A 26,653-nucleotide genomic window follows, 5' to 3' on the forward strand; every position below is an offset into this window, starting at 1 on the left:
GGTCCCCTGCGGAAGAGCCCATTTGGGCAGGTCGCCACCGTAAATACAAAAGCTGAGCTTGACACCGACTTCACCTACAGTTACTCCTACACCCGAGGGTCTCTGAAGGATGCTAGGGAAGCGTGTCTTCTGTCCAGGCCTCTTTAGGCGTCCAGCCCAAGTGTGTTCACATGCGTCCCGGTCTAAAGGAAGAACTTCTTAGCCATTCAAGGCTGCTGCTACACTGTGCTCTTGTTCAGCACCCTGCTCTATCTGTTAGTAATGCACTCATTCATCATTTAACAAAAATGTTACTGTGTGTCAGTCACTGGTCTTGAAACAAAGAAAGATCCCTGCATCAGGGAGCTTATACTCTATGAAGGAGTGACAGAAAATACACATGACAAATAAGTAAACTACATCGTGTGTGTGTGTCAGGAGGATTAGTTCCAGCGGGCCTGGAGCTGGCCTGAACTGTTTTTGCCAAAGTACCTGGACAGCATGCAAGGCACTAATTTAACAGTGTTGCTTTGTAACTATGGGCCCCTGGTGCTCGGGGCGTTTCTACCCCCAAAGCTCGTCAACACTGCCCATTACCAGTGAGAGGGCCCCGTCGCTGGCAGAGGTAATGCAGTCAGAACAGGGGCAGGGGACCAGCATGCGCTCTGTGGACTCGGGAGCACTGCCACGCGGGGTTCTGGGGTCTTCGCGAGAGTCTGGCTGCCCGCACTTCTGCAATATGTTACCAAGGGGCAAGTACTATAGTAAGGAAAAAGCAGGCCGGGGGCTCAGGATGGCTGGCATGGTGGGAAGGACCTGCCACTGTAGACAGGGGAGTGAACCGCCGCTTAGTGAGAAAGGACCAGCAGTACAAAGCCCTGTGGATGTCAGAGAACCGTCTATGGATGGATGGGGGGAAGTGTGTTCCAGACAGAGGGACAGGCAATGCAATGGCCCTAAAACACAAACAAACGTGGTATGTTTGAAGAACAGCAAGCAAGAGGGTCAGGCTGGCAGCAGAGTGAGGGGAGCGAAGCAGAGACCCTCCCCAAAGACCAAAAGAATAAGGTCTGGAGTCAGGTTTAATCTGCAACTGCATTTGGAGAAAGGAAGGAAGGGGAATGCTTGTAGGGACTAATAAAACCTTAAGTGGTGAAGGGTACGAGCAGACATTATTAACACTTCAGATTAGGAAAAATTTAAAAGATGACTAACATCCAGCATTGGTCAGTGTTAAGAAAAAGTACCCTTGTACACTGCTGGTGGAACTGTAAGTCCCTTTCTAGATATTCCGCTTGGAGAAATAAACTCAAATACATCACACAAACAACATACTTAGTAAAAATCGTCCATGATCTAAGGGTGCATGAATCCAAGACACATTCACGCTGTTTAACACAAAGCAGAAGGAAGTGGAGCCACGTACACACACTGACATGAAAACACACGGTTAAGTGAAGAAGAAAAAGCAACCCCCCAAATAGTACACGTAACGTAGTAGAACCTCGTTCACTCAAAGCACGTGTACTGAAGACCATCTGATCAGCAAGGACCCAAGTCAAACTGAAGAGTGCTTATTTTGAGGGAAGGGAAATTAGGAGCGATATGTCTGATCTGTGTTCACTCAACGTACTACCAGCTGCTGCTGGTCTATCACAGAGTCATGAGATGCTCCATTTCACTACCGTCCGACACAATCTGGATGGAGACAAGTGAGTTTCCATCACTGCACGGGTGCGTTCCAGCTTGTCTGAGATGAAATGTGATGGAGACACAGGATTTACTATTTCAGAAAACTTGGAAATATCCATGGGAATGTCTTCCCTAATCTACAGCTCTCCTCTGCCTCACTCAGTGTGGAGAAAGTCTGTAAATCTTCTCTCCAACAGGGATTCTCACATGACAACAAAGTGACTGATGTCACAGCGAACAGTTTACCCTCAGATACAGAAATCAATTAAAACTTTTAAATAATAAAAAACCAAAACGGTTGTGGTTCAAACGTGAACCAGACCTCAGAGGAAAGCAGCATCTCTATATTTGCACAGATCTTCTGTAATAAATAACTGTGTACACTTAGCTATTTCTGCCTCAGACTTTTGAGATTTTCCAGCCAAACAGATCAAATGTATTTTACTACAGATGCTGAGAACCTGAATCCTGAAGTAGTTACCAGAGCACCTGAAAGGGTGCTAGTTTCTTGGCAACTTTTAGTTCTCCTTTGGGCAAACAGTCTCTTCCATTTATCACAAACTACATCAAAGCATTCATGGGATAAAGTAAGCTCTATAACTCATTAAAAAATGCTGTGTGAGAAGAATAATACAATCAATAGCAATATTAAGACAACTCTTGAATATATTTCTAAAAGTTTTATTTTCTAGGAAGAAAAAAATGAATAAATTGATGACTGCCAGAGTCCACACTGAAGTCCCGTACTTACTTTTTTTTTCATTAGGCTTGGTAGGTGCTCATTGGGATTAGCTGCAGGGAACAGCGCTTCATCGATGTGCACTCCAGCTGTCCTGCATCTGTGTGATCAAAGCGAACGGTAATGAGCATGTTCTATTAGAGTCGCACAACATTAAATCTGCACACGTGTCAGTTAGCAATGAAAGAAATCCCTACACATGTCATTCTAATAGACATGTCCTTTAACATAAGTACATTTATTACCAAACACAAAAGGCAATACAAATTCAATTTACCAAAACCTTCTCTATTTGGTGTTTTTAAGTGTAAGAGCAGAAGAGAAGTGAGAGGCAGGTACAGGAAGTACAATTTTTATGCAATAACTTGAGACCTGCAACACTCCAAAAGGATCACTGTGTGGCACGCATAAAGCACATGCTATTAAATGCACAATTTAAGAGTAAACAGGCCATAAAATGAATAAGCTAGAGCTAGAAGGGTCCTAAAGAAATTGAAGCCAGAAAGCTTATCTATCCTCCAAAACCAAGTTCTCCTTCCTGTGTGTTTCTGTCAAGGCACCACCATCACCTGGAGACCTAGCTCTGCGGTCCCAGCTACGCTGAGCTGTACCTCCTGCTTCCACAGCCCGTCTGTCCTCACATCTGCCATTTCCCCTCCTGCATCACCCTTCACCTCCATACCTGCCTTGGGAATCCCTCGGCCATTACCCACTCCTAAGCATTCAGCTGCTCAAATCTAAACAATTACAATGATTTTCTAAATGATCTCCTTCGCTATGGTTTCTCCTCTTCTGATTCATTCATATAATACTGAAACATTAATCTTAAAACATTTTATTCATCTCTCCATAACCCAGATCAATCACTCCCGTGTTTACAAAATCATGTCACCAATCTAAGTCTTTTTAAAATAAGGCCACTAACCCCATCTCCAACTATATTTCATTAGACTATTACTGTTCAACATTTAGTACACAAATAATAGCTGAAAATATAATAAAACACAGTGCAATAAAAAAAGAATGAGGCAAATCTATCCCTAATGATACAGAAAGGTCTCTAAAATAAGAATGAAATGTGCATGTGTATGGTATTGTACAGTGAAGTATTTCTCACTTTAAGTCTGGAAGATGACACACCAAAATGTCAACAGCACTCATCAGCCGTGACTCTCAAAGTGTGAACAGAGAAGACGCCTGATGTGAGTCAGAACTACTGCCATCATGACAAGGATACATTCCCGGCCCGCTCACTCCTCACCCTCAAGAGCACACGGTGGAGCTGAAGCGAAAATGACATGAGTCACCCCCACACACCAGATGCAGAAGCAGATATCAGAAGATATTAGAATGCAACTGTCTTCTATTAAGCCAGACGTGAAAGAAATTTTCAAAAATGTAAAAAAAAAAAAAAAAAAAAGGCAGCACAATTATTAGGACAAGAGAAGAACAGCAAGGTGGAGCAGAAGCCAGACGGCACAAGTGACACGACAGGGTCAGGAAAGGCTGCAGGTCAGAGGCCACCACCAGGCTGAACCGGATGAGGATGCAGACTTGGGAGGACGCAGGTCTTCTGTCTGGAGGAAGAGCAGAGACAAAAGCACAGAGAAGTGAAGAGGGTGATAATTTTGGGAAAACATCCAGCATTCGGCGTGAGTGAAGTGAATGAACAGGAGTCAGGAGACCAGTGACAAAGATGACACCCTCGTCCTGAGGGCTCCAGGGTCTGAGAAGGTGTCAGGGGCCCTGGACAGGTCCCTCTGAGGGACAAGTTCCAGGACAGGGACACCAAGACCAGCCAGGGCTAGTGGGATAGGAGATGCCAAAGATTTCAGCAAGGCTGTGGGGCTGGGCTGGGGACCCGTAACCGAGCAACGCTTAGGAGTAAGAACAGCGCACGCCTGGCCTCTGGTTAGAGCTGATGGGCTGAGCACATGTCTCTCTCCTCCCCCCGCCAAACCCCAATCAAATGACAGTAAAGGAAAACAGAAGGACACAAACCAACAGAAGTAAAGAGCAGGTAAGAGAGAATCTGGGGGATTGAAGAACAAACAGGAAACCCCAGCCTTGCAGCTGGGGCAGTGGGTCTACCAGAAGGGTCCGGATTCCTCTCCTCACACCTCAAGGGAGGCCAGGGTGGGTCTGAAGAGCAGCAGCTCTACTCCTAACTGCTGCACCCCACTCGCTCCTCCAGCAGAGCAGAGGTGATGGGTTCTGTCCTCAGACACCGTGGACCGAAGACACACTGGACTAAGGACACCAGGCCCAGCTCCGGTGGGACAAAGACGTGCAGGACACAAAATGTATTTGTGGTGCATCTTCAGATTCAGCTAAAAACCACTTTCACAGTCATAATAACGTCAATAAAACTACTGATTTAATTGAATGCGTACACTGGAATAATGAGAGGATTAAGAATCACGGGGGGGGTGGTGGAGAGTATGTGCACGCGGTAAATGCATGTACGTGGGGACATCGAGGTGTGTCCCCCAAAGGCAGCTAGCTGGAAAGCTAGCCTCACCTCCACACCAAAAAGTCATTAGACAACATCAAAATGAACATCAGGACAGCAGTGGAGCCACAGTAATGAGGAATCCAGAGTAAGTCAGAGCTCTAGAAAGAGCTGCAGGAGTGGAAAGGTGATGCCTCCAGAGAACAGGAGCTGGGGATTAAAAGGGACTAGTGTTCTTGCTGTAAGCCTCGTAAGACGAGCTGGTTTTCCTCTCTGTGGTGTGTGTGGGACCCAGCTCTCCCTTCCTAACAGGACAGCAATGGGAAACGAAGCATCCTGACTCAAAGGCAGGACAACGGCACCACAGACCAAGACGGAAGATGGAGTTTAGAAGCGGTTAGGAATGAGTTCAGTTCTGGATGTATTTAAACCCAGATGACTCATCCAAGCAAATCCATCTAGCAGGCAACCCCTTACGTAGCTCTGACGCTTAGGGGATGTACTAGGATAAAGACAGATGTGGGTAAAATTCTAATCCCTCACCCAGGTCCTGAAGGAGCAGGTCTCTGTCCCAAAGCTTCCTTTTCTCACTAGACTCCAGCCACTGACGCTCCGGCATTGTCCTGCCTCGGGCTGGACCTTCTGCTCCCAGGACACAGTCCCCCAGTTCAGGGAAAGACTAGCTCCTTTGCTGTCTTTTTTGCCTCAGCTCAAAGCTCCCCACTGACTCCAAAAGCCCCCCGGCCCCCCAAAAAGCACTCTGCCCAAGCAGGGCAACCCACTCCAGGGGGCCTCCTGTGCCCTCCAGGGCCTTAAAAAACCTTTCTAGCACTTACAAAACTTGTCTTCCTCATTAAAAGTATGTTCCGGGGAGGCAGTAAATATGCCCGTCTAGTTAGAGCTGTAACCCCAACGTCTGGCAGAGAGTAAGCTCTCAAAAGTATTTTCTGAATAATGAGTAATTTGTAGAAAGACAAACACTGCTGAGCTCTTTATCTTACACCATACGTGTACACAAACACCAAAAAGAAAAAGAACAAGAAAAAAAAAAAAAGCTCAAAACAGATCACAGAAATAAACGCAAAAGTGAAACCTAAAGCTCCTAAAAGAAAATGCCCGAAAAAATTCATGCTTCTGAAGCAGGCAAAGATATTCAGAGAGGATGTTAAACATAAAGCACAAAAGAAGAAAACGAAAAACTGGACTTCAACAAAACAGAACATTTGTGTAGTTTGAAAGACACAATAAAGAAAACAAAAGTCTCAGACTGAGAGAAAATAATTACAATATGTGAATCTGACCAAAGAAATTAGTATGTACAATGTATACAAAAATCACATACAACTCAATATTAAGAAGACAAAAACTAATTAAAAAAAAATGGGCAAAGGATTTAAACCAAAGACAATACACGAAGATTCACTAAGCACATTATCTTATGCTCAGCACTCGACATCAGGAAAATATAATCAAAACCAGATGAGGTCCTCACATTTATGGTTGACTGATTCTTGACAAGAGAGTCAAGACAAGTCCCTGGGGAAAGAACGACGGAAGTCTTTTCAACAAATGGGGCTGGGACAACTGTGGGACAACCACACGAGAGAGAAGACATGAGACCCCGACCTCACACCGTACACAAAACTAACTCAAGATGGACAAAACCCTCAATGTAAGAGCCGAAACTATACAATTCTTCGAAAAGAGATAGTAAATCTTTGTGATCTTGGACCTGGTAATAGTTTCTTAAATGACACCAAAGCACAAGAAACAAACAAAAATAAATCAACTGGACTTCATCAAAATTAAAATCTTTTTGCTTCAAAGGAAACTGTAAAGGAAGTGTAAAGACAACCCACAGAATGGAAGAAAATATTTGCATATCGTATACAATATGGATATATGTGAGACAGCCGTACAACGGAATACTATTCGATCATAAGCAATGAAACTCTGACACAGGCTACAGTGTGGATGCATCTTGAAAACATTAGGTCATGAGAAAAAAGCCAGGCCCAAAGCTCACATACTGTATGATTCTGTTTACATGAAACATCAGAACAGGCAAATCCACGGCGACAGAAAGTAGACCAGGGCTACTCTGGGCTGGGCAGCATAGAGGGATCAGTGATGCAAAGGTTTTGTTCTGAGGTGATGAGAATGCTTTCAGCTGATTATGGTCGTAGCTCTGTGACTATATTAAAAACCACTCAACTGTACACTGGCTGAATTTTATCCCAAAAAACTGCTACAAAAAATAAAAAACCACATGAATACCACTACACAGCCACTAGAAAAGCTAAAATTAAAGACTGACAAACTGCAAGTGCTGGTGAAGACTCGTGCCCTGATCGTAGGAACGTAAAGTGACACAACCGCCTTGGAAAACAGTGTGGGTAACGACCCAGGAGCATGTAGATATACAAGGTCACACACACGACTGTTCGTGGAACTTTACTGGTAACAACCAAACATTGAAAACTACCCAAACGTCCATTAACAGGTGAATAGGTAAACAAACTGGTATATCCATGCACTAGAATACTATTCTGCTATAAAAGAAATGAAATTATTGACGGGGGGACGATGGATAAATCTCAAAAACATCACGTTAAACGAAAGAAGCCAGGCACAACCTAACACATGCCGGATGAGTGCGCTTACAGGAGACGCTGGAACAGGCAAAGCTGATCAATACTGACAGGGACCAGGTGATCGGGGAGTGTGCTGGCGGGGGCGGGGGGGGGGGGGGGGGGCGGGGGGGAAGCCGACAACAAAGGGACACAAAGGAACCCCTGGGGTGATGAAAATGCTCAGTGTTTTGACTGTGATGATGGTAGCATGGGTATGTACCTTTGTCAAAGTTCAGTGAACTATATACTTAAAATGGAAATATTTCATCTTATGAAAATCATTTTTATAAAGTTGATTTTTAAAAAACCAACTAATCACCGAAGGATGTAGGAAGCCTACAGTTAAGAGCTGGGCAGAATTATGGATCTAATGAAAAGAGATGAGAAAGGGGCAGCAAGGATGGAGAAGACCAGGAGAGAGGTTTCTTAAGGATGCCTCTTTTTAAAAAAAAACCCTTTGATTTTACCAATTCCTGCCTCAAGCAGTGTTTACCAGCTCCCCCAGCTCGGGAGAAATGTCGCCCATTTTCCACCGTTATAAGCAACAAAGTAGCCAAAAAGGGGTGGCCGGAAGCACCCGGATAGAAGACTCGGATGGGAAGACCTGGGATCATCCCATCATCACCGAGACGACGGGAAAGTTACAACCGGCAGCGTCATGAGGCTCAGTCAGCTCCCGAGAAGCCTCACTCCAGCCTGGTGGGGAAGCAGCACCTCTCCCCCCACTGAACGACCGAGGAAACTGAGGCTCACACAAGACCATCTGCCCGAGTTTACAGAACCACCGGTCTCCTCTACTAGTCAGTAACCTGGAAAGGCTCGCCCCATCGGGCTAGAGGTGCGCCTGACCCCAGACTCCCAACCCGCCCCCATGGGGTAGGATGGAGCCTGGCGTGGACATACTCCCTGAACCCACTCGGTTGAACGTCGGTCCTTCCACGATACAAACATAACGTGCGCCCACACGCGGAGGAAAATATTGAAGCCTCTACCTCAAAACCACGTTTATCAGGCACTCAATCAAAATCTACTGAATAAACAGAAAAAGCTCACCAGCTGCATTTCTGCTTTTCTTCAGAAATGTACAGTGATGACATCATCCCCCCATCTAGTGGTTAAGAAGAGAAGAGTTTCAAGAGATGCCCCTAAAAGCAGGACGAGCCTTCTCCCTCTGTTTTCTGGCTGCCACTCTCAGAGCCCTGGGCTCAGCCCAGCACGTGGGCCCTGCCCTGGAAGTCCTGCCTGGGATCCAGGGCCGAGCAGTGGGACCTGCAGCACTGCCCGCCCTGCCTGCTCGGGACCCCGACGCCCGTCCCACCCTCAGGACCGGCCACCTCAAGCCCGGTCAGTAAGTCATTCAGCACAAGGGTCTTAATGCCCAGCAGAAGGGCAGGGCGCTAAGGGGAGACGAAACACCGGAACTACGGGGATGGCAACTTTGAGGGGGTGCCAGGCTCCAAGCACACAGTCCTGACAGAGGGTTCAGGTCTCGTCCCCACCCCTACCAGCGGCGCAGGGGAGAAGGCGAGGGGTCACAGAAGTTTGGGGAGCAGCCGGCCCAGTGGGCGCCTGGATCCACGCTCCAGGCTGCTTTCTGAAAAGCGATCAGAGGAGAGGCAGGATTTGACAAGGCTGTAAGGGGAGAAAAGAAGTTTAAGACCTGGATTCGAGGGAGGGGCACTGGAGGGGAAACGCTGGAGCAGAGCACGGAGCAGCGCCGGCGGCGCCCAGGAGCTTGCGAAGGGTCCAGGTGCGCGTCCCTCGGGCACCTGCGCGACGGGCACTGCAGCAACAGCTCGGCCCCCGGCCCGCCCCGCTGCGCCCGCCGGGCCAGGTCCCGGTCCTCTCCCAGGAGGGGGCACGTCACTATGCCCACCGCTGCTCACCAATCTTCAAATGAGAGCGTGTGCATGCCGGGGAGACATGAATGCCTTCCGAACAGGAACCAGACGGACGGGGAGAGCTTGCGGCTAGAAACTTTCCCAGCCCCACCCCGCTAGGTTCCTCCTGAGGACTGCCTTGAGGCCTCGGTTCCCGAAGGCCCGCTGCTCTCCACGCGCAGCCCCGACTGCCCAGGCCACGCTGACCCCTGCGGCCCCTCCGCCAGGAGCCCCCGTACGCCCACCCCGGGGCCTTTGGATTTGCCGGTAAAAGGCCGATCACCTCCATCCTGAACCGTATCAGAGAACATGCTGGGGAAATAAAAACCCCTGGCACAAAGTAGGGACAATTTATGTGACTGGTGTGATGACCCGCCTTAATTTGTCAAATCCCAGTACATGTGCCTTGGTCTATCACAAATACTTCTGTCAACAGTGAAATAAGGCTTTAAAGCAAAGTATCCTGGCCAGGGCTGAAGTGCAGACCCCTGTCGAGTGGGGTGGGCACGACTGCCTTCTCCGCCTGCCAAGTGCTGCGTCAAATGCGGCGCAGACCAGGGGGCACCCAGGACAGCAGAGCACGTGTCTCGTGCTCAAGTGGCCTTTCCCCCGCATGTGTCAAACAGCAAAACCGCTTCGCAGTGCCATGTCATGAGCTGGCGGGAAAGGCATCTTTGGGCTGGCATCGCAGGTATCCGTGGGAACTCACTGACTCGCTATACGTGGATGGCTGCAGAAACAAATGCGTGGCACAGATACAGGTGCATATCACCAACTCTGCCCACAAGAAGGCGTGGGACCAGCACCCCTTGGCAATGAGCATGCCTACCACCCAGATTTTGGACTCAAGTACTATTTTTCCACTGAAAGGAACCAGGGCTCCTTGGAGAAAAGGCTGCATGCAGGGCCGGGAGAGAGAAAGTACAAGCTGAGCCTGGACTAAATTGTGCCAGAAGAGAAAAGAAGTGTTCAGGGAATGATGGAGAAATGATAAAATAATGACAATGACAAAAGTCAACTTGAATGGGCTACCACTGGCCAATGGAGGACAATTCAAACCTTAAAAGGAACAATGATAGTAATGGATTATAACCCACTGGATAAAGTACAGACACACACAGTGTGATGAGGGAGAGTTATTTACAGAGTGTGAAAGTCCCTCCGTCAAAAGCCACACTGACTAATTGCCAAGGGGGCATATTCACCCCAGTGGAGCGGCCTGGAAGGCACCACCATCACAGAGAGGAAACACCCACCACCAGTCCCAGGTCATCCCTGCAAGACACAGAACGTGGATCATCTCACCAGGAAACACTGGACACTCCCCGACTCAGTCCCATTCGTAGCCTTCAACAGCATCAAAGGCAGGAAAGCCGAAGACAGGCCGAGGAAGGGCTCCATGGGGAGAAAGACGGGGAGATGCAACAACCAGACACAACGTGGGTTTCTGGGGTGAAGTCGACGACTGTCAGGTGTGTGACTGGAACAGCCGGTGAGACCAGCGTGGACGGCTGCATTGTGGTTGTGCAAGGAAACATGCTTGTGTGTAGGAAGCACTAAAGGCAGGTGTGAGGAGTGGACTCTCAAACACGTAGGGATGTCGCCTGAGAACTGTGTCCCCAGTTATCTGTTTCTCTGTGACTGTTTAAAAAATGTAACTTCAACAACCTTCTCCAACTGAACTTAGAGGTGATGGTCAAGCTGACCTTCATTCCTTTCACCTTTATTTCTTCTCCCTTCAATATGGAAATGTGTGTCCAAAGGAAACATCAGAATTTTATCAACTGCAGTTACAGCTGTCTGCTCTTAGAAAGAACACACCCAGAAATAACCCAACAAAACGGGATTCTAGTGACACCTAGTGACCTTATGTATTTCATGAAAGTTCACATCCTCAGTGGAAAACACGAGCAATAGTCTGCACAGGCAGTTAACGAAAGAAGAACGGATACAAGACACAAAAAATAAAGGTCAGCTTGGCTGTTACCTCCAAGTTCTGTCAAAGGAAGTTCAAGCTCACTAAAAATCAAGGCAATGCAAATGAAATCAACTTTATCATTTCACCTGCCAAGTAGGAAAGATTAAAAAGTCTGATAACTCACACTGCTAGAAAGAAAGGAACTTGGCACATTCTTTCCAGAATGTAACTTGACAGCATCTATCAAAAGCTTAACTATGTAAGCCCTCTGAACCCAAAAGTCCATTTTTGGAATTTAAACCTATGGAAAGACTTATACCTCTGCAAGAAAGTAATGTACACAAAGGTTCAATGTTGCTCTATTTCTGATTGGAAAGAAAAAGAAGAAAGAAATGGAAAACTTCATACTCATTAATAGGAGATTGGTTACATAAATTACTGGGTATCTATTACAAAAGACCAATATGTGTTTTAAAAATCAAGGTACACCTCTATGTAAAAACATGGAAAAACGTTCTCTCTTATACTGTTAACTAAAAAAGCATATGTGAGTTCCATGAAAAAAAAAACCTACTTATTTACTTGGATGTATATATATAAATGTTGAGTGTATACATGCACGATTACACATTTTTTATATGCTCAGTAAAAAACAATCTGAAACTATATACTCCAAATTCTCAATGGTAGGTTTCCCCCAACTGAGGAGAGTGCTGGAAGATAAGGCATAAGGTAGATTAAGTAGGGATTTTTCACTTTAAAAAAGCACACATTTAAATATAAATATATTTAATTCAAAAGAAAGTTTGTTTTCAAGATAGCAGAAGGAAATCTAAAAATCAGTAATTAATTGTATATAATAGTTAAAATCTGATTGTGTTACAACAAACAATAATAATAAACAAGAAAGAAAAGAATTTGTATTAAAAATGTGATTAAATTCACTTTTAAAGAGACCTTAGGAGATTGCCTTCGGGTACAGCTACAGTTATTTTGTAGTTTCTAGGAGCCCCTTGAGCTAAGCAGTGGCAGAGATGAGAAAGGGGGTAAAGAGGAAGGAAATTAGGGAACAGACCAGCAAAGGAACAGGATAGCAGGAGAAAAACTGTTGGTGAGAGGTCCCATGTCAGGACTGGCTGGAGGCCTCACTTCAGGACAGGAGTGCCCAGCTGTCAGGTTACATGTTCGCCCAAGCTTCTCCATTAACTTCAAGCTTTCAGTAAAGGTCTATTTTTCTGTACCCACGTATCCATACAACCTTTTACTTGTAGCTCTGATATCTCCTCTGTTCATCAGTTGTTGGGACAAATACTTCCTGAGCACCTACTATGTGTTAGGTGCTTAGTGGAAACACAACTACAGAAGACGACAAACACGGAGGTCGTGCGTACAGTTTACTTCATAATGGAAAGACCAAAATGCATGATTTGGTAGGTAGACAGACACACAAATGAACGAATAAGTTATACCAGCACAAAAGAGAGTAACAAAGGGGGCTCTACTATAGATGGGAGGACACAGAGAGCACTTCAGGGAAGGTGACCCTGAAATGGGACACATATGAAGGAGCTGAGGCCAAAACAGGGTGAAGCAGGAGAAGGAAGCAGAGTCAAAATGGTTGAAATAAAAAGCAGGTAAAGGAGGACCAACATACATATAATTTAAGCCCTTGAAGAAGAAAAGCAAAGCAATGCAACAGAGTAATACTTAAATCATCCAAGAAAAATTTTCAGAAATAAAGACCTGAATCTCTTGAAAAGGCCAATCTAGAATTAGAATGATCAACTGGATCAATTAGAGACACAGTAAGAAAAGACCATTAAACTTTAAAAGAAAAAAAACAAATCCTTACAGCCCTCAAGCAGAAAGAATAATTTACAAGGAGAAAAAAATTAGACTGGCACCAGATGCTTCAAAAAGAACATACTAAGTTCCACTGTATTTATTCCTAACAAACCAAATCTCCCACAAATAAATACACCATAAACTATAAGCCACACATTCTGGAAATACCAAAAAAACCCCCCAACTACCAGAAGACTTTAGAGGCTAGGGAAAAACAAAAACAAGCAAATTTTGAAAGGAAGCAAAAAAAAAAAAAATCTGGGGCTTTACCACAGTTTCTGGGGCTTTACCCTGAAGTAAAACATGACAGTTTCTATGGCAGTGGTAGTGATGGGCAGCTGCTGTCTTGGCCAAAGGAACTGGGGATAAAGAGCCCGGGCAGCTAAGGCCACCAGGAAATAATGCAAGGATCCAGGAAGCAAAAAACCAGAGAAGGGGCACCTCAGATTCTGAGCATGAAGTCCAAGTCCCTGGCTGACCCCTGATCTAGTGTCCATGGGGCAAACAAATATGCCTGCAGCTAAGGCTTGAACGGAACAAATCCAAGCAATGCCCAGCACAGGCTGTAAAATGACAGTGCACAGTTTACAGCTAAACAATTCAACTGCTTTTGCTAAAACAAAGTCAATACCTTTGGCGTAACAGAAGAGAAACCAGACTCTATATAACATTTACAATGCCCAAAATACAACCCAAAGTTGTTTTACGGAAGAGTCAGGAAAATGTGACACATTCTCAAGGAAAAAACAATCAACAGCCACCAACCTCAAGATGCTGAAACGACCAGACAAGGAATGGCTATAACTATCCTCCACCAGAATGGAAGATACGCTTTTAATGAAAGACAGAGAAAGCAAAGACAGGAAATCTCAGCTGAAAAACAAAACATATAAACACAAAAAAGAACCAAGTGGAAATGTCAGAACTGAAAAATATCTGAAATACATTTAATTAATGGACTTAATAACAGAATGGAATTGATGGAAAAAAGAGTCAATGAAACTGATGAAAGATCAACTTGGAGAGAAAAAAGATGACTGAAAAACAATAAACAAAAACCAGGGCATTAGGGACAAGTGGGAAAATTTCAAAAACTTTATCACACAGGAGGGACTGGCAAACCATGGCCCGCAGGCCACCCGGCCCACCACAACGTTTTATAATAAAGTTTTACTGCAACACAGCCACACCCATTTGTTTGTTCTTCTCCAGGGTTCTTTCCACACCAGGGCAGGGAGCAGCTGAATAAAGACTATGCGGCCCACAAAGCCTAAAATATTTACTATCTGCCCCTTTACAGAAAAACTTGGCCAATTCCTGATATGCAGCTAGAGTAGTACCAGAAAAACAGGCAGGAAAGATATTTGAAGAAACAACGGCCCAAACTAATCATGTTTTTAGAAAAAAAATGTATAACCTCATACATTAAAAAACTCAGCAACACCTTAACAGAATAAGTTAAAAAGCACCACACTTAGACACTGAAACTTCTGAAAACCAAAGATAAGGAGAAAAACTTGAAAGAAGCCAGAGATAAAGGACACATTACTTACAACGCAGAAATTATTTGAAAGACTACAGGCTTCTCATGAGATACCAGAGGACAGAAGACTCTGGGAAAACACCTTTAAGCAGTTGGGGGGAAAAAAAAAAACTGTCACCCTGGAATTCTATATCCATTGAGAATACTATTCACTAAATGATGATGGAATAAGGACATTTTCAGATGGAGAAAACCATGGAAATCTACTGTCATCTGATTAAAAGAAATGCTAGACTGCCAGAACTGAAGGGAGAAATAAACAATTTAACATTAACATTTGGAGACTTCAATACCCCAATTAGTAACGGATAGAAACGGGACTTCCCTGGTGGTGCAGTGGTTAAGAATCCGCCTGCCAAGGCAGGGGACACAGGCTTGAGCCCTGGTCAGGGAAGATCCCACAGGCGCGGAGCAACTAAGCCCGTGCGTCACAACTACTGAGCCTGCGCTCTAGAGCCCACGAGCCACAACTACTGAAGTCCATGCGCCTAGAGCCCATGCTCTGCAACAAGAGAAGCCACCGCAATGAGAAGCCTGTGCACCGCAATGAAGAGTAGCCCTCGCCGCAACTAGAGAAAGGCCACGTGCAGCAACGAAGACCTAATGAAGCCAAACATAAATAAATAAATATATTAAAAAAAATAGAACTAAACAGATCAAGAAACAAACAAGAAACTTAGAAAACAGTATAAACCAACTAGATCTAACAGACATCTATATATGGAACATTCCATCCACAACAACAGAATGAATACACATTCTTATCAAGTACACATACAACATTCTCTGGGCCAGATCAAATGTTAGGGCATAAAAACAAGTCTCAACTACTTTAAAAAAAGAACTGAAATAATATAAAATATATTTTCTACCCATAACAGAATGAAATTAGATACCAAAAACAGAATGAACTTTGGAAGGCTCACAAATATGTAGAAATTAAACAAGAAGCTACAAAATAACGAATGGGTCAAAGAAGAAATCACAAGAAAAAATGGTAAATACTGTGAAATAATTGAAAACAAAAATATAATATACCAAATTTCAAGAGATGCAGCTAGAGCAGTGCTTAGAAGGAAATTTATAACTATAAACACATATTAAAAAAGACTAAAGATTTCAAATGAATAACCTAATGCTCTACTTAAAGAACTAAGAGCAAACTGAACCCAAAACAAGCAGAAACAAGGAAATAATAATTATAGTGGAAATTTAAAAAGTACAGAAAAACAATGGAGAAACATCAACAAACCAAAAGTTGGTTCTTTGACAAGATCAGTGAAATTGACAAGCCTTTAGCTTAGACTGATCAAGACAAAAAGAAGTGATTACTAAAATCAAGAATGACTTTGGTTTTTTTTTAAGGTCACTACTGACCTTATCAAAATAAAAAGGATTATTACAGAATACTACAAACGAGTACATGCCAACAAATTAGACAACCTAGATGAAGTGAACACATCCTAGAAAGACACAAACTACTCAAACTGACTCAAGAAATAGAAAATGTGAATAAACCTATAACAAGAGATTGAATTAGTAATCAATAACCTTCCCACAAAAACAAGCCCAGGCCCTGATGGCTTCACTGAAGTTCTACCTAATGCTTGAAGAATCAACATCAATTCTTACAAACTTCAAATGACAGAAGAACACATCCCAACTCATTCTATGCCAATACTGCCTGACATCAAAACCAGAAAAAGTCATCACAAGTACTGACCAATATCCCTTATGAATACAGATGCAAAAATAAAAGTACTAGCAAATTGATCCAGCAATTAAAAACAAACGTATACAACATAACCAAGCAGGATTTATCCAAGGAATGCAAGATTGGTTCACCATATAAAATCAATCAATCTAATACACCACATTAATGGAATGAATGAAAAAAAACCCACATGAATATTTCAATAATTGCAGAAAAAGAATTTGACAAAATCCAACATCCTTTAATGATAAACAAACAAACCGAAACAAACAAAAAAAAACTAAGAATAGAAGGAAACTTCCTCAACCTGACAAAGGGCATCTATAAAAAAAAAAAAAATCCGAAGTTAACATCTCACTTAATAAAGAAACACAGAAAGCTTTTCTCCGAAGACTGGGAGCAAGACAAGGATGGTTACTCTCACCACTTCTATCCAACATCGTGCTGGAGATTAGGGTCAGGGCAATTAGAAAAGAAAAGGAAATATACGGCATCCAGATTGGAAAGGAAGAAGTAAAGCTATCTCTATATACAGATTACACAACACTGTATACAGAAAATCCCAAGGAAATCACAAAAACACTTTGAGCTAATAAACAAGTTCAGAAAACTTGCAGAATACAAGATCAACATACAAAAGTCAGTTACATGTCTATATTTTAACAACTAAACAGTGAAACAATTCCATTTATAATAGCATCAAAAAGAAAAAAAATGAATAAATTTAACCTAAGAGGTGTAAGGTTTGCACCCTGAAAACTACAAGGCATCACTGAAAGATATTAGACAGCCAAAAAAATGAAAACACATCCAATGGCCATGGATTGCAAGATTAAATACTGTTAAGATGGCAACACCTACCTAATTAAAGACTCAATGCAATCTCTATCAAATATTAGTTGCCCTTTGATTCTCCCTGAAGTTGAAGCTAATCCTAAAATTCATACAGAAATGCAAGGGAATTGGAAGAGGCAACCAATCTTGAAAAATCAAAATTGGAGGAGTCACACTTCCCAACTTCAAAGCTTACGGTAAAGCTACAGGAATCAAGACTGTGGCGCTGGCCTAAAGATACACACAGATCAATGAAACAGAATTGAGAATCCAGATATAAACCCATGTATCTATGGTCAACTAATTTTCAGCAAGGGTACCAAGACAATTGAATGGGGAAAGAACAGTCTATTCAACAAACAGTGCTGGGAAAACTGGACAACCACATGCAAAACAGTGAAGGTGAGGCCTTACCTCACACCATGTGCAAAAATTAACTCAAGTATAACTGCAGACCTACATGTAAGGATAAAACTATAAAACTGAGAAGAAAGCATAGGTGTACATCTTTACATCCTGGGATTAGGCAATGATTTCTAGGCTGTGACATTTAAAACACAAGCAACAAATGAAAAAAACAGACACAATGGACTTAAGAAAAATTTTAAAACTTCTGTGCTTCAAAGGATATCAACAAGAAAGTGAAAAAATAACCCACAGAAAGGGAGAAAATGTTTGTAAATATTGTATCTGATAAGGGTATTATATCCAGGATAAAGAGCTCTTACAACTCAACAAGAAAAATAACCCAATTTAAAAAAGATGGATGAAGTATTTGAATGACATTTCTCCAGATATACAAAAAGCCAGTAAAACCACGAGAAGCGGCTCAACACCTCTGCTCATTAAGGAAATACAGTTCAAAACTACAGTGAGATACCACTTCACATTCACGACAATGCCTGTAAACATGAGAGAGGGATAAAAACCCTCATACATTACTGGTGGGAATGTAAAATGATGCATCCGATCCAAAAAGTAGTTTGGCAGCTCCTCAAAAAGCTAAACAAGCAGTGTCCATGCGACTCATCAATTTCATTCCTAGGTGCATATATATCCAAGAGGATTGAAAGTATATATTCACACAAAAACGTGTACACAAATGTTCATAGCAGCATTACTCTCAATAGCTAAAAAGTGCAAATAACCCAAAGGTCCACCTGCTGAAGATAAGCAAAACATGGTCCATCCTTATAATGCAGCCACTCAAAGGAATAAAGTACTGACACAGGCTACAACACGAATGAACCTCTAAAACATATGCCAAGTGAAAGAAGCTGAACATAAAAAGCCACATATCGTACGATTACACTTACATGAAATGTCCAGAACAAGCAAATTCAGAGAGACAAAGAGCAGATTAGTGGTTGCCAGGGGGTGGGGCTAAGGGGACAGTGGGGAGTGACTGCTAATGGCTAGGGAGCTTATTTTGGAGTGACACAAATGTTCCTGAATTAGGCAGTGGTAACTGCTACAAATCTTTGTGAACAGAATATATTAGAAACCACTGAACTATACACTCAAAGGGTGAGTTTTATGGTATGTGGACTTTATCTCAATTAAAAAAAAGAAGAAATACCAAACATAATTCACACTGAAAGGAAATAAGACCAGAGGACACTCAGATCCTCAGAAATGAAGAGCAAGCATAAATACACAGATAAATACGAGAGAATTTTTTCTCTTAGTTTACTTAAAATACAGACAACTGCTGAAAGCACAGTGACAACACTGTCCTGTGAGCTTGTAATGCATATAGATGTGATACATATGACAACAGTGACACAAAGGATGGCAGGGCAGAATTACCAGGTTTCTATATTTTATATGAAGTGGTACAATATTAAATCTAAGTAGACTCAGAAGTTAAGGATCCATTTTGTAATCCCTAAAGCAATCACTAAAAATAAAAAAGAGAATGGAAAGAGTTTTAGTTCAAAAACTAACAGATCAAATAATCCAAAGTAGGGAAGGAAAAGGGAAGAAAGGAACAAATATATTTCCCGCCTTTGCTCGAAAGGCCAAGAAGCCATGATACTCCCTGGCCGCGAGCCCACCAGCACCACATCTTAGTCTCTGATACTATTCCCCACTCAAAGGAATCACGGTCTTTGCAGAAATGGCTGGCGCCAAGGCTGGGGTAGAGCAGGTACAAGGTGTCAGATGGGACACGTCACAGTGACACAAGAATCAGCTGAAGGGGCTCCCTCTACCCAAATCTGAACCATCTGAGCACCAAACAGACAGGAATGAACTACAAGCCACTGAAGACTACAGGAACCCGGCAGTTGACACTAATCGGTTAACCAAACAGCGTGGGAGAAGAGCACGCTCTTTACTATGGTACACAGCTGGGCACAGCCGGGGGAAACAGGAGGAAGTGCTGAACTTGGAAAAGAGTCGTCTTGTAAGATTCAGAGTTAAGGTTGGTTCAGGCAAGAGTCATCACCGACGCTACACCTGGGGGGTAGGGGGAGCAGAATGTCTGCATGATCTTAAATTGCCTTCCCACAGGTAGCTTATCAGTCTCAAGGGAAACAACAGCCATTACACAGTGGAAAAAGCAGCAAACACCTTGCCAGGTGACCAAAATTAAGATACGGATGAACACTGCAGGTCTCTGGGTAGGCACACCTCACTCATGGAGCCTTCTGGGTGGGAAACCATAACCTGGGTCTAAACACGGGGCACAGGTCACATCCAAAATGAAGAACATCTCATTTTAAACAAAAGGGTGAGGCTGGAGTTTTCAAAACCGCCCAGGCCACAGAAGATAAAGAAACGGAATCGATGGCCATGCCTTACTGTTAAAGTTTTTTAAATTAATAGCCTTTATTCTTCTAGAGCAGCTTACACATCAACAGCCAAAGTCTATGCCTTCCTTATATTTTACATCACTGCTTTCATGTAAACTCACTCTAGTTTTCTAGAAAAGCAGCAGTATGCCTCCTTTACATCTGGATTTCAGGGAACTCGATTTATATCATCTGAAACCCCACTACCTCTGACCTCAACCTCCTCCTAAGCTTCCTCTTGACCACTCCTGTATGGGCTCAATTGTGTCCCTCAAGTTCACATGAAGTCCTAACCCCCCAGTACCATAGGACGTGACTGTAGTTGGAAATGGGGCCTTTAAAGAGACAGTGAAGGTTAAATGAGTCACTGGGGTGGGCCCTAACCCAGTGGGACTCGTGTCCTTATAAGAAGAGATGAGGGCAAAGAAACACGCAAACCAGGTGAAGACACAGAAATAAGATGGCCATCAGCAAGCCAAGGGGAGGCCTCATAAGAAACCAACCCTGTGGACACCTTCATCTTGGACTCCTAGCCTCCAGAACGGTGAGAAATAAATTTCTGCTGTTTAAGTCTGCAGTCTGTGGTATTCTGTTACAGCTGCCCTAGCAGACTAACACAATCTGCTTCCTTATTTTTTCCTGAATACACCACACATACCCCGTTCTCAGGGCCTCTGGGCAGGCTAGGAGTTATACCACACCCATCTTGCGACTCAGGAAACTGAGGATGTTAAAAGACCCTAGTAAGAGGCAGAGAAAAGATGGCAATCAAACTTTATCTGGTTCTGTGATTCATGCAAAATACCTCCACACTCTACCAATACTAGATAACTTAAGGGTAAAAAAACAAAAGAAACGACTTACTTTTCAACCCAGAGCACTGAGACGAGCTTCACCCCTCTCTTCTGCGCTTTGGCCCAGGTGCTCTGGTACCCGTCTTTGAACACAACGTGAGTTACTTGTTTGTTGAAAGTTTTTGAAACCTGCAGACAAAATGCAGAAAACGAAAGTTAAAGTACTGTTATACTATTTGCACAGTTTCTTAAGTACAAGCCAGTGTCACTCCTGTGACACTGCATTTGCAAAAAAATAAGCAACAAAATAATTAGCAAAGAGTATCAAAGTATAAAAAGGATAATACATTCCTACCACTTGAGTTTATTCCAGGACTGCAAAGTTGGTTAACAACAAAAAGTCAATCATTATTATTTACTACATTAACAAAGTAAAAGAGAAAAATCACAACCACCTCAATATATGCCAAAAACGCATTAAAGTTAAAAAGTTTATTCATGAGGAAAATTCATAGTAAATTAGGATCTGAAAGTTGGTACAAAACTGCATGATGGGAAATGCTAAAAGCTTTCCATTGAGAAGAGGATCCAGATGAGGATGCCTGGTATCTCCATTCTATTCAACTGGCCCCAGCCAGTGCAGGATGGCAAGAAAAGGAAATAAAAAGTGTTAGGATTAGAAAGAACAAAAATAAAACAGTCCTTTGCACGTAAGGTTCAATTGTGCACACTGTTAACACCCCCAAAACGCCACAGAATTCATAAATGAGTTTGTGAGAAACTCACTGAGAAAACTTACCGTTTTCTGGACACAAGGTGATTATGAAAAAATGAACTATTTCTATATAACAGTGGCAGTTAGAAAAAAGAATTCAAAAGATACCATTTATGACAGCATCAAAAACAACCGGAGAAAATTATAAAACATTACTGAAAAAAAAGAAACCCAAATCAACAAAGGCATACATCATGTTCATGGGTTAGAAGATTCCATTTTATAAAAATGTCAGTTCTCTCCGTACTAGTCTGTTGTTATCAATCCAATACCAATCAAAATCCCAAAAAAGCTTTATGTTGTAAACGGATAAACTGACTCTAAAATGTATTTGGAAAGGCAAAAGGCTAAGAATAGCCAGGACACCTTGAAGAACAAGGGGAAGACTTATGAAGAGTTATGATAAAGAGTAATTAAGACAGGGTGGTTTGTCGTGAGAACAGACTATATGGACACAGAAACATGGTTACCTGACTGATGACAAAGGTGTTACTGTGTAGCCTGGCTAAAGGACAGTCTTTTCAATCAGGAGTGTTGAGATGAATGACCACCCACATGGGAAAAAATGAAACTACTTCACACCATACGCAAAAATTTAAATCTAAATGTGAAAGGCAAAATGATAAAGCTTCTGGAAAATAACAGAGGAGAAAAATCCTCATAACCTCGGTGGAGAAACAAATTTTTTAAAACAAGATACACACACAAAAGCTCACCATAGAGAATAAACTACTTTACAATTATCATCAAAAGACACCGTTAAGAAGGTGAAAAGGCAAGCCACAGAGTGACAGAAAATATTGCAATTCACATGGCTGACAAAAGGGTCAACGGAGAAATACAGAGCATGCTTACAAATCAAGAAGAAAAAGAAAAACGCAATGGAAATATGAGCTGGAGACTTGAACAGGGTTTTCAAAGTAAATATGTGAAGATGTGCAGGAAAATGCAAATTCAAACCAGCATGCTATGCCCAGAAATGCACCGGGATGACTGAAGGTAAAGACAGACCTAACCAAGCAGATACAGCAGCGGAGCTTTTATATGCTGGCAGAATGATAGACTGATTCAACCACTGCAGAAAAATGCTAGGAAATCACTGATAGTTTTCTCAGATGTGACAACAGTCTTCCATCACACAGAAGTGTCCTTGCTCTTAAAGATGCAGACAAAATGTACTTAGGGGCAAATTATGCTACCTGCAACCTACTTCCAAATAGCTGAGGAAAAAATACACATATAAATATACTGTTTAGAAAGACAAGAGTCAAAGCAAGTATGTAAAGATGTTAATTGCTGGATCTATGTTCACTGCACTATTCTTTCAATTTTTCTATTTGAAAATTTTCTAAATAAAGGCGAAAAAAAAAAGATTCAAGAGATCTAAGACCTTAATACTACGCTCAAAAGCCATTTTGCCAATTCCTGTGTTCCACGGCTTTTTTTCTCAGCCACAATAACACATGTAGCCCAAGTCTGCAGTCGGTATCATCAGGTAGAAACACTCCCGGATTCCTACCTTCCAGTGTCAGAAAAAAGGTGTCTTCTCAGGTTCACAAGCAAGCCCCGCCCTGCATTCTGGCTGTCCTCCACCCTAATCTGCTCTTGGCCTTTACATCCAATCTCGTCAGGGCAGGGACCAGGGTGAGTCAAAGGAAATTCGGGAGCACACACGCTCTGCCTGACGGTGAATGCCGCCTTGCAGTTTCCCTGATGTCCTTGCTTCACCCTAATCCCTGCCCTGCTACCATATTAATCTCCCCCTTCGCCAGCCTATCGGCCACCCTCCCCCAAATCCCAACGTCCACACACACACACACACAAATAAACTCTGTTCACAGCTGAACTCACTCAGAGAGCGTCTGCCTTCACCATCTCCATTCCTCGGGTCTCCATGATTCCCGGGCTAATTTCCACCCGCTTCACCCAGTTCCCTGAAAACTGCGATACGCCCAACACTGACCTTAACAGTTCTCAAGCCTGAATACTTCCCAATCTTAACTTTTCTTAAGGTTCTATAGTGTTTTAAAATTCCATCTTTGAAGCCCGTCCCTCCTCCAACTTCCAGGCTTGTTTTCTGGATTCTCCTGGCATCCTTCTCCGCCTGGTTCCATGGCTCCCACTGCCAGCCCTTGAAATACTAAACAGGCTCCATCTGCAGCACTTTTCATGCTAACCACCTGGGTCGTCACCACACCAGTGGCTTCACCTGACCCTTAAGGCCTTGACGCCTAAACCACTATCTCTAGCCCTGAAAATCTCAAGCTCCGGATCTGTACATCCAAATGTCTATCAGATACTTCCAGTATACCCCAAATCCACAACGATTTGGGGTAAAGAGCAGTTCCTTTTCCTGTATCCCGCACTTTCACCAACAGCATCAGGCAGCCAATGGCAGGACCAATATTTTTATCCTCAAGCTCTCCTCTCCCATCACGTACAAGCCCAACTGTTCTCAATTCTTCATACCATGGCTTTCTTCCTCCTCCTGCCATTTGCCCACTGTCTTCTTTGTCCTTCATGTTCTAAGTCAAAACTCTCAAAATAAGAAAATGCAAGTAGATCTCCGTATGTTTCAGAGGGCTGTCAGATGCGGCACTGGTAAAATGAATTTCCTACCTTTGCCCCCATGTCCGCAAGTTGATTTGTAAATGTCTTTGAATAATTTTCTGTTCCACTGGCTGACCACACTTCTACATACGCCACAACATCTGAAAATAAACAGATACTAGTGTGAAATATATCTGATATTCCAGCATACCTCGCCCAAGGATTTCGATATTTTTCTCTTGTTCTATTTACATTCAAATGTAAGTTTTACATTTCTTCTGTTAAAAGCCTATTCAAAATAATATTAGTGCTATTAGAGTTTTTAAAATTTCAAGGGGAAAACAACTTTACCCATACACACGTCACCGTTTACATTCTCAACTGGATGGTCTTCCCAAATTCCTAAAACCAAAGCCTAACTTCTTCTAGTGTAAGAGCCTGTTTTCTGTAAAGAACCAGAGAGCAAACACCTGAGGCTCTGAGGGCCATATAGCCACTCAACTTCATGGCTGTCGCACAAAAGCAGCCAAAGACAACACATTAATGGGCAAGCATAGCTGTGTTCCAACAAAACTTTATGAACAAGGCAGTCTGGGTTTGATATAATTTTCATCTGTCCTCCCGTCTTCTGCTCCCCCGCCCCCAGCCATGTAAAAAAGGCAAAAAAGCGTTCTTCACTGGCAAGCCCTACATAAAACAAGCAGCAGGCAGGATCCAAGGGGCAGGGAGCGTAGTTGACTCGCGCCGCTCCGACCCTGATGCTCTCCAGGTGTGCCTGGAGGCGGTGACTGCTCACTCAGCGGCCGAGACGCCAACACTGACAGATGCACGCGAGGGGCGCTACCCTTTCTCCCCCCGATATCACTACTGCCCTCCCCCCAAACCCACCTGGCCAAAGACGCCGGAACCCAGAAAACAGTGAAAATCAAATCCACCCACGTCTCCCACCCCGCCGCGCGTCCGCACCGCCGGCCCCACCGGACCGAACCCATGTGGGGCGACCCCGGCACTGGCCTCGGAGACACACCCCACCCCACACGGGTGGTCCCGGCGCCGAGGCCGGGGAGAGCCCCCCAGCCCCCGGGCCGACTTCCGGGAGGGCCGGGTTGCGGGCCCCGCGCGTCCCGCGAGCCCGGTCCCAGCGCCTCCCGACTCCGGTACCCCTCCTTAGGCCGGCTCGACCCCCACCCGCTCACCTTTCAGGACGGGGCCCCCGAGGGTTTCGGGGGCCGCCATGAGGGGCGGCGGGGAGCTCGCCGCTGCTGAGCCGCGAGCCTGACGGAGCGGCGGCACTGAGCATGCGCAGCGCGGGCGCGCGCCGCTCAGCTCCTGCTGCGCGGAAATCCGTTGCTCCGCGTTTTCTAAACCGCCGATGGAAGGCCGCGGTGGGGGAAATAAGGTCCACCCTCGCGAGAAGTGGAGACAGGCTCTTCTCGCCCAGACTCGCATCCCCCGCAGGTCTACACTGCGGGTCAGGCCACGCGCGGGGACCCCGAGCCCCCGATATCCGCACGGGGCCCCGGATCTTCGATTCCCGCCGGGGGGGGGTCCCTGTTGCCTGGCCGCCTCCTCGACCTCTGCGGCCCGCAAATCCCGGAGCGGATAAATCCTGGCGGGAGTGGGCGAGCCCGACTCTCAGGAGCAGCCCAGCCGCCTGCCGCTCTGCCTCCGGGTTTCAAACCTCCCGCCCGCTCCCCTGCAAGCCCCGCCCCCCGAGGGCTGCGCGCATGCGCCCCGCGGGGAGACTGTCCCAGCCCCCAGCTTCCTGGCGGTGACGTTTAGGAAGGGGAAGGTCTTGCCCACCTGTCGATAAGTTCTCTGTTTAATCTCCCTGAAACACCGAACTAGTTAAAGGACTCATGCCGTATGTAGTGTAAAAAGTTTCATTTTCAATGACCTGAGTACCATCTTTGTGTTCTATCATGTAGGATATAGTCTATTCCCAAGCTTAAAGAAAACAGTAATCTTAAAGGGATTCCCTTATAACCAAATGGTTAGAAGAACAGGCTTCATTTTGAAATCAGACTGGACTTGGAGTTTGGAGGCTAATATCAGCCACTAACTAGCTATGAGATGTTGATGAGTTACTAACACTCTCCAAGCTTCATTTTCTCATAAAAAAGCAGTAATAATAGTAGAGATAACTAATGTTGAGCGAGCACTTATCATGTAAGTGATGTATGATCCAAGTTTAGATGTATTATCAAAGTTAATCCTCCCTATGAGGTGAGTGTTATTATATAGCACTTATATGTGTTTCCTCCTGGATTCTCACTAAAACTGTTATTTTTATAGGCATTTATTATTGTAACCTGGAGACTAACAGTGGACTTCTCCTTTGCCCACCCCCCCTTTACAATTAAAAAAGCTTTCTCTATACTTTGTGTCATTTGATGCTTACAATGGGCCCTGTTAGGTAGAAAGTAAGCAATATTATACAATTTATACCATAAGTAATCAGGTTCAAGAGAGGTTACCTGCCTAGTCCAAGGCAACAAACAGCTAGTAAC

At 43.9% G+C, this 26,653-nt stretch overlaps 1 protein-coding gene across 2 annotated transcripts in view; it reads right to left on the bottom strand.

Moving 5' to 3' along the window:
* Window positions 1-25,733, bottom strand: part of MCPH1 (microcephalin 1) — a 228,826-nt gene extending 203,093 nt beyond the window's left edge. The window contains exons 1-4 of one of the 2 annotated variants that reach the window (XM_027122536.1): window positions 25,340-25,733; window positions 24,213-24,304; window positions 20,889-21,007; window positions 2,423-2,510 (exon numbers count right to left, since the gene is read on the bottom strand). In XM_027122536.1, the coding sequence (XP_026978337.1) occupies window positions 2,423-2,510; window positions 20,889-21,007; window positions 24,213-24,304; window positions 25,340-25,592 (552 nt within the window). In that variant the 5' untranslated portion in view covers window positions 25,593-25,733. The remainder of the gene's footprint in view (window positions 1-2,422; window positions 2,511-20,888; window positions 21,008-24,212; window positions 24,305-25,339) is intronic. The other variant, XM_027122537.1, reaches the window with a different exon arrangement.
* Window positions 25,734-26,653: the final 920 nt, after the last annotated feature.

This window comes from Aethalodelphis obliquidens, unplaced genomic scaffold (genome assembly GCF_003676395.1).
Source record: "Aethalodelphis obliquidens isolate GAN/ISIS:26980383/991018 unplaced genomic scaffold, ASM367639v1 scaffold25, whole genome shotgun sequence".
In the NCBI taxonomy this organism is placed as follows: Eukaryota; Metazoa; Chordata; class Mammalia; order Artiodactyla; family Delphinidae; genus Aethalodelphis; species Aethalodelphis obliquidens.